The following is an 8733-nucleotide window of genomic DNA, read 5'->3' on the forward strand; positions in this document are numbered from 1 at the left end:
GAAGTTTATATACTCGTTAAATCACAATCTATAAACACTTAAATTAATATCGATTAAATATAACTGATTTGAAGTGACCGTCTATTTTTCGGGTTGTTACTGGTAATTGATTTTTGTAAATGTGTAAGAGCAGACGACATCAGGTAGGAGTTAGATATTTTTATTTATACGTATATATTTATTTACTTATTCAAAAAATATAGTTATAACTCATATAATATAAAAGTATAGTGAAATTTCATAATTTTTATAATACATCATAATATGGTGAAGGAATTTTTACTCAATATATAAATACATGTCTTACTATTATCGAATAATGTTTAGTTTTCTAAAGCCAACACGCATTACATTGCATATTATCTCTAATTTTTTATTGCCAAATTAATCATTTTAAAATAACTGAATCGATCAACAAAAATCTTGAGCTAATATTCAAAATTTAAATATAATTAAGTAATTTTGATGACGAAATCACGAAAATAAAGTTTTAAACTTCAAGTTCCTTAAACAACAGTGATATGAATCTGGGGTACGGACAAATTGTTTAAATTAATTTGTAGAAAATCTAAAAACTCCACGCAAGAGCAAACAGGATATTAAGTGGAAGAATCGATTCGTTTCGTTCGATACGGGTATGCAAATCGTAGCCTCAGGTCCGAAACTTGTTGATATTCATACCTTCGACCTTTCCAGTGTTGCGTGCATAAGTTAATGACTTCTATTCTGTACAGGGGTGAATATTCTTAGCAAGAAAAATTGGAACATTTTAGAGAAACCAGTCGTAAGAAAACGTTGTGTGAAGGGAACCGAAAAAAATGCAACCCTTAGAGAATCGCGATCCAAACAAAATCAACGAACATGTGGAGGTAAAACACTGTAAAATTATATATTGTTCAGATGTTTTGTTTATATATACTTTTTAGATTGGTTGGGATGATGTTTTTGGTGAACCCTATTCGGTTCGAAGCCCTGAAGCTAGTTGGTCTATGAGTAAAGCATGCTTTAATTACTCCAGAAGCTGCTGCTATATTTGCTTATCCGTGTTGTGTTCTCCAATCATGAGCTGTTGTTGTGGACTATCTTTTGCTATGGCTCAGTTTCAGGTAAATGAAATATTTCATAAAAACCTACGTTTTTTTATTAAAATGACGCACATAATGAAAATATCACGTATTCGTAATACATTTATTATAACAAGTATATTATGTCAGTTTTATTTTTATATCGATAATAATCAATTGCTTTTTACATACGTAGTTGTTACAACGTTTTTTGTAATTATATCAAAATTAAATAATATATATTTAAGCTTTCAATCTAAATATTAATTGCTTTGCTTATTTTAAAGATTTCAAATGCAGTTTTTATTCCTAAGATGCTTAGTAACTTCGCGAAAACAAATTTGAACGCATTCGAACGAATTGATAATCACAAAATGACATCATTTTTTAGTATAATTTTATTTCTAATTTCAATACATTTCACATAATATACACATTCAATACACTTTATACACATTTATGAATTGAAACCAGTCGAAGCAGTCAATAACCACAAAACAGTCGAAGTAGTCAATCGTAAAAAATCTAGGGATTGAAAATAGTATTACTATTTCAGTCAAATACAGGCTTCATCAGTTTTCCTATTCGTAGTAACAGATGTAGATGTACGAATTCTTTCTCGTGCAAATTGTGAAAGAGGAAAGGATGGATAGATAATTGTATGATTCTCTTTGCTGTACTGATTCATTCCAACATGTGCTTACTAAATTTTTTTCAGCCAGCCCATAAGTTAGACGGAAACGTACATATTCCTTCTCGGACATTCTTTGAGAAAGTTGGCCGTGGCAGGTTTTTTTGATGCTTAATAAGAGGCGGTTCAGAGCGAGGCAAATAGAGCAGAATTGCCAAATACTGAAGCATTTTGTGTTTTAATTCGATAACATATTCTATAGTGATAAAACGACACACAAAATCCTTTCTTAGCTTTCTAAGTTATTTAAAGGTTTACTGAAAAGATCGTATTTGAATATGTTCTTACCGTATTGTAGCCACTGTTTTTCAAAGAACCATCTTGTGTTTTGCGACGATTCTGACATTTATACAGTTTTTGGAGACTGTTGGTCTTGAAAACATTCCTCTAACTTATTCACCCATGGGCATGAATTTCTCATTGCTTAACTCTAAATCTCAACTTTGTAAATAGACAATTAATTATTTACAGAATCACCTACAGATCAAAATCAAGTTTGGTTATTCTATTATGAAAGGCATACCAATATGTAGTTTATTATTTAGTATCAACTACTTTTGGCAAATAGATATGAATTTTATATTTTTTAAATACTTTTTTTTTCTTAATATAGTCGTTATATGCTGGATACCGATATAATACTTTTTTTTTTCAGCAAATATGGTGTATTGGTCCTGAATTAAAACTATGCAGTGTGGGTTGCAGTACAGTCAAGAAATTGGTAATTATGTGTTGTCAAACACTAGTGACGCCGTTGGCAGAAGCAATAGGTCATGTTTTATCGAAGATCAACATAACCTCGAAAACAACCAAAGAAGATCCACGACTAAAAGAACCTTTAATAGTGTAGTATTAAAATTATCGCTATATAAAAGCTTCTATTTTTGTTATTAAAATATATTCGCTTAATATATCTAAGAAAGTGTGGTAATAATGTATTTTATCAAAACTATAATCAACCCAATATTAACTCGTACCTATCATTATTCAATATATCTGTATTACACTTAATATATACATATAACACGTAATATTTTCAATGAAAATCAACATTTACAAGGATTTCCATGAATTCACTGCTTTACTGTTAAAGTCGATATGGACAAAAAAGACTAATTCTGTTGGCTTACTTTAGTCCACTATAAAATTTTAATACGTAAATGATGTCCAACAAACCTGTGTTATCTTGTTAAAAAATCAGTTTATGTTAGGTTTTCAACTAATTTTTCAATTTTTGATTCAAAGACATGATTCAATCGAAAGTTGGTTTCGTTCGATTTAAGCTTCCATAATCCTCTAATTTAAACCTCTTTATTTAAATAATAACAGCTTAACCGTCATCTGTCAAGTTATCACTTCAATATAACTTCATTGCGATTTTTAAATATATGTGATATGGCGAGAAAGTCTTAACTTTAATTGACTTAACTGGTATTTGGCAGCATTTTTGCCTGTTTGTTAAGTTATTGCAGAATGCTTATATTATCTTTTTGTTATTATTAATACATAGTTAATAGTTATTGCTGACTAACCCTATTTTTAGTGACTTAAAAACTATGTGTATATCTACGAGCATTCACAGCTCATTACTTACTCGTGTACAAATAATATTACATTATTTTCAGTCAAATACACTTTTAGTACGCACTAGAAGATCAAATTGTTTGATCCTTTTGAGTTGGAATCTTATTCAAGCTTTATCCAAGAGTTGAACTGCTTAATATTAATATGAGAAAGTATCAGAGAACTCACAATATCTGAGTGCATCTATTTTGTTTATATTACTTTTAAGTAACATGCCAATAGGCGGAAATTAGAGTGGAAACAGTTATTAAAAATGGTAAATTGGAATCATTAATTTAGCTATTTTTTTTATAAACTAAGATTCTTTCAATATACCACTTAATATAAATTATAACAATTTGATACTTCTGAGGCGCCTGACACTAGTGCTTCTGCAGAAAAAAATGCAAACATCTTAAATAACCTAATTGAGTAAGTAAACTCATTAATAAACAATGTAGTTAATTCAAGTGATTAACAACACTATAAAAGAAAACGAAAAAATATAATTTCCAATAACAAAGTACAAGGTGAATCTTTTTAATACTAATTTAAATATTTTTACACAATTTTTTTATGTGGTAATTACTAAATTTAGAAATATATTATTTTTAAAGCAATCGATGACAATCATTTCACGGCTTATCAGTTCAATTGGTACTGATTCTGAATATAATGATAATACGATAATGATAAAGTGTAATAATGAATTACGTAGTAGCTTTATCAAGTATACCTTAACAATAGTTTTTATTCAAGCTATTTATTTCAATATAAATTTACGATTGCAAATATGGCTCCTGTATATGTTCTTGTCTGTAAGTATTCTGCTCTCGTATATATTGATTTACATATAATTTTTCATATAATAATAAAATATTTTTATATTGTTATGTGTTATATTATATAAAAGTATATTTTCAGCTTTTAGTGCTTCATATCTAAATCATGTAATTTGCTTCAAACATCTAATTTTTTAACTTAGTAACTGAGTGTTTTCCATTTGACTAAGATATCATTATCGCTTATGTGACGATGAGCAATAGCAATTATTTGTTTCGTTTTGGCAGCCTTGGGTGGCTAGTCAATTTGATGTCTTAGTGCAAACGTATATTTGTACATTACAAACCTAAATAGACTTTGTTATTCACCTAGAAATAGAGATTTGATATTAGGTCAAGATGGGAGTATTCCAGCCTAACAAGTACAGTTACTTAATTTAGCCTCATCTCAGCTTTCTATACAAACATGAATATCCCATGACTTGTTTCAGTAACATATTAACTTAAGAACATATATTAATGTCCTCAATCAATGCCTTTAAAATGACACCTAAATTACGTGAATAGATTAGTTGCGAAATTAAATCCATTTAAGAAAGGTATTATGGTAATAAATAGCATTGCTTGAGACAAAACAACGACTTGAGACAACGCTGCATACAGCCTGAATAATATTCCTTGTCGACTGTTTGACCACAAGAAATAAATTCGTCAGATATAACGTGACGATTTTACAACCTTCTATTTATTCTATTTATTATTACCCCATAAAATATATTTTAATGTTATAGTGTGTGTTCTCTTTGGGCATTCAATGGGCTATATTTTAAACGACGTAACTAACTTGGAAAAGTCAGCTGAACAAAAATGGAAAAGTATTCAAAAGTATACCGAGGACATAAGCAGTTTCTGTAAAGACGAAGACGGTCAACAATTAGAGGGTCCAGTACAATATAAAGATGATTGCAGGTAAAAGTTTAATTTTTATGTACATAATTTTAAATATTTAAATAATTTGAATTGTTATTGTACTTGAACAGTTGTATAAAACCTACATTCAATTATCCTCTTTATTAATCTCAATTTCTAAATTTAAATTTTGTGTAAATTAACTGTCTTACAACTACAGAACGCCTAAAAAACTGTGTACATTCATTTACTTATCCTTGAAACTATTTCATCACTTTAATGGAGCCAAATCAATTTTAATGGCCCATAACGTTATCTAACATTGGATATAGTAATCAAGCTAGAGGTCCTATTCCAATAGCAACCCAGGCAACTATTTATTTATTTATCCTTTATACAATTTACTAGTTAGAGTGAATATTGTGGCAGGCGGTCCAACAATTTCAATTTCAATCTATCACTTTCTATATACAAAACATAGAAGAAGGAATTATTTTTCTGATAATTACAAAAAAGACTTGAAAATTATAAAATACGGCAATATTGCAGCAAAACTGGGACCAATTAAATTAAGGGGTTATTGTAATCTTAAGGTTATACTAGACAATATCCAGTCAAGGGCTTTTCTACACTTTTCGTCTTTGGCCCTACAGCTCTTTTTGTCTTTTTTTATAGTCGTATTTTCATCTCTATATTTCCAAATTTTAGTATTTAAGTATTTGATAAATTTTATAAAGGCATATAACTTTCCAATTGCAATGGATGACTAGTTCTCCAAATCTAAATTTTTTACAGCAGCTCAACTGTGTTCTATAATTCTTGTTTCGCCAATACCAACGATGATTTTTTTGTTCATTTCCTTGTTTCTTCTATACAGAGTTTTGGACCTGAGCCACAAAAACCTTCATAAAAGGTAAATTGGGGGACTGAAGAAACTCAGCAGTCCGTTTTCCAAAATTACCTAAGCTTTCGAAATCTTCAATAAATTCATTATTTTACTATTTTTGACCTATTAACGGTCATTTATTGATTTGAAAGGTATAAATCAGAAACGAATAGATGTTGAACTGCTCTCTCTTATACTGCTTGGGGTCTATTTCATGCGTTAGGGTCAGGTAAGAGTAATCGCTCATGATACCTTCGTCTCAAAATCCTTTGTATCGTCTCTCAATTTTTAGCTATATCCTGGTACCGTTCTCATTGCTTGTCGCTCGTGTCTCCCAAGTTTTGTGTGGAAAAAATCAAGATGTAAATGCATAAAATGTATTTTTAGAGATATTTGACCAATCTTGTGGTAATTTTGAAAATAATTGTCGATTACGTGCTTGTAACCCGGCGTCAACACTTTGAAATGAAGACCATGGTGCTATTTCATCAGATGTTAAACATTTTGTAAACTCGACGTTAGCCATTCGTTTATAAATATCATGTCTGAAAAATATTCCTTCTATTCTTCTAACTTGATTAAGTGCTGGGAAGTCGCTCCTTAATAAATCCAAGTTTAAGTTAAGAGGTAAGAGGTGGCAATAAAACATCCTGTGAGTTCGTAAGGGACAAAGAACACATTTTCTTGTCCTTTGTACAATTCCCCACCTTCCTCCCATAATGATAATCAACCGCATGGCTGCCCCACAGACATGAAAAAAGGTAAAATTTCGTGAATCCACATTTAATCCAAACCAAAATTCAATATTCAAAATCACCAAAATTGTGCGCATTGGGCATTGTGCTCATTTCTATTTCTATATATTGTAACTTGTGGCTTAGGTTGCCTTTGGGAAATTAAATGCTCTTCTTCTATATCATTCACACATTGATGACACATCATAGCAGTTATACTGTGCTATTTTTTTTAATTATACCGGCGAGTTTTATCGAGCAAAAGTCGGAATCATCTACATTATTTTTCTGATATCTTCATAACGTTGGCACCGTAACGAAAGTTGTACATTTTCACCAAGTGAAAATTGTTCCACCAAGTGAGCTTTGTTCTGCACGCGTTCCAACTTTGATTCCCGTGGCTTTGTCAGTGTTTACTACACCAAAACCAAAGTACTGGAAATGTGCATCTTTGTGTGCCTTTATCATATTTTGTCCACATTTACGGGGTATATATCACCCACAAACATAACAGAACGCCTTTGAATCAACTTTGCAACGTTGTTTCTCCACTTTCATAGGTTTACAATCATAGTACAGAAACAAATTCCAAATGACGTTTAATATAACAGCATTAGCTGCCACTATGCGCGAACTTGAACACTTGAACCAATAATGACACACGGATTGAAGATCAGAATTCAGATCTGGGCCATCAAATAACATTAAGAAGCGTTCTCATCTGCCCGAGCCAAAAGTTGACCTGAATTTGTAAACTTTTCTATTTTTAATTTTCATTTTACAGTTACATAACTACTATACAATGTATTCTAGTCAAAAATATCAATTTTCTGGTGTAATTATGCTCTGGTTCAACACCAATAAGTTCCTTTATATATTGCCAAATACCCTTAAATGCCCTGCTTAAGTGCTATAAGAGACAGTTTCAGCCATGCTAAAAATTAGGAAAACGCCATATCTTGATAAAAAATTAAACATGAAACATGAGAACACCAACATGAACCAAAAGGCACCAAGATTATTTTAAATAAATGCCAAATCAGGATAATATTCACTAAAATTTCCAATTCCTAACCGATTTTAATATTCTTATCTGATTATTTATCGGCAATCTTTCGAAAACAAAACAAACAAACCGCGTCTCAAGATAACAGGAATAACCTATTTTTCTTCATTATCTTTTCGCATCGAACGGATAAAATTTCAATCGTGATTTATCTCTGTTTCAGCAAATTCGTTTTCTGCGGTCCTTCCGGCGCGTCACTGATGAATTGCGTGGAAGGTTTACTGTTTAACAATGAAACATTAAACTGTGATTATCCGAGAGACGCGCACTGCTATGAATACGAATCTAAGGTCCTAACAAAGCTTGTGATACCAGCAGATGAAATCCAGTGGTGATTTATTTAATAAACCATTTGTCATGGGAATAAATTAAATTAAATTTTCCACAATTAATTTATATTTATTATTATTTCTTTAATTAGAAAGATGTTATTTAATCCCCCATAAATAATAAAGAATATATAGCAAAAAACACTTTCCTGTTTTTTTTTAAATATACACCATTATAGTAGACACTAATTTTAAATAAAAATCTTTGTTTTTTTCAATATTAAGATCAAAGGAAAAATCATTAGAAGAAAATAAAGAACAAATTTCAGATTTTGTTTCAATTTTGTTCAGAACAAATTTAAAGCATAATAACTAAATGCTTCTCACTCACTTCTCAAAACTTTAATCATCGGAGACAATTTACTTTTTCTGCAGATGAGAGGGATGTTGTTGGGACACTGTTGCGACACCGTAGCCTTAGGAGATTACTTTATTTATCTGTGTTGACCATAGGAATCGACGGTCAAAGATGAGGCCGAAATATCTGCTTTTTAGTCGCGAGGGGATTGATACTTGTCCACCCTCAGCTGCTAGGCGCAGATGTCTTTCTGGTTGTGAAAGATTATGGTTTGGGTTTTTTGGGGGTTGATTTGCAAGCCCTGTTTTCCCCGAGCGGAAACTACAGAACGAGAACTGGTGAAGGAAGCTGTGTTACCCGCATGTTGGGCGGGTATTTCTTTATTGAAATGTTTGATATAAAGAGGTTGAA

General features: G+C 31.0%; 2 protein-coding genes across 3 annotated transcripts; both read left to right on the plus strand.

The window, feature by feature from the left end:
- The first annotated feature begins 3 nt into the window (after positions 1-3).
- LOC143193940 (caveolin-3) lies at positions 4-2689 on the plus strand. 2 transcript variants are annotated; one of them, XM_076400387.1, is made up of 4 exons: positions 4-143; positions 735-869; positions 927-1106; positions 2411-2689. In XM_076400387.1, the coding sequence occupies exons 2-4, from the start codon at positions 819-821 to the stop codon at positions 2603-2605; spliced, it is 426 nt and encodes a 141-aa protein (XP_076256502.1). In that variant the 5' UTR covers positions 4-143; positions 735-818; the 3' UTR covers positions 2606-2689. The 2 variants fall into 2 exon arrangements, with proteins under 2 accessions (XP_076256502.1, XP_076256503.1); XM_076400388.1 differs by lacking the exon at positions 4-143 and adding an exon at positions 577-635 and having other exon boundaries at positions 697-869.
- A 1319-nt stretch (positions 2690-4008) lies between these two features.
- Positions 4009-8087, plus strand: LOC143193941 (uncharacterized). The gene is made up of 3 exons (XM_076400389.1): positions 4009-4136; positions 4892-5069; positions 7859-8087. The coding sequence occupies exons 1-3, from the start codon at positions 4112-4114 to the stop codon at positions 8028-8030; spliced, it is 375 nt and encodes a 124-aa protein (XP_076256504.1). The 5' UTR covers positions 4009-4111; the 3' UTR covers positions 8031-8087.
- Positions 8088-8733: the final 646 nt, after the last annotated feature.

The sequence above is a fragment of the Rhynchophorus ferrugineus genome, unplaced genomic scaffold, assembly GCF_030347505.1.
Source record: "Rhynchophorus ferrugineus isolate W39M unplaced genomic scaffold, kcgeb_rfMv2 rfM3, whole genome shotgun sequence".
In the NCBI taxonomy this organism is placed as follows: domain Eukaryota; kingdom Metazoa; phylum Arthropoda; class Insecta; order Coleoptera; family Curculionidae; genus Rhynchophorus; species Rhynchophorus ferrugineus.

Bases quoted from the DNA above. Each gene is read 5' to 3' on its own strand.
- LOC143193940 (XM_076400387.1), top strand. From the start codon at position 819: ATGCAACCCTTAGAGAATCGCGATCCAAACAAAATCAACGAACATGTG. The intron at 870-926 runs GTAAAACACTGT...TATACTTTTTAG, and splicing joins AAATCAACGAACATGTGGAG to ATTGGTTGGGATGATGTTTT. The intron at 1,107-2,410 runs GTAAATGAAATA...TTTTTTTTTCAG, and splicing joins TTGCTATGGCTCAGTTTCAG to CAAATATGGTGTATTGGTCC.
- LOC143193941 (XM_076400389.1), top strand. From the start codon at position 4,112: ATGGCTCCTGTATATGTTCTTGTCT. The intron at 4,137-4,891 runs GTAAGTATTCTG...TTAATGTTATAG, and splicing joins TCCTGTATATGTTCTTGTCT to TGTGTGTTCTCTTTGGGCAT. The intron at 5,070-7,858 runs GTAAAAGTTTAA...TCTCTGTTTCAG, and splicing joins CAATATAAAGATGATTGCAG to CAAATTCGTTTTCTGCGGTC.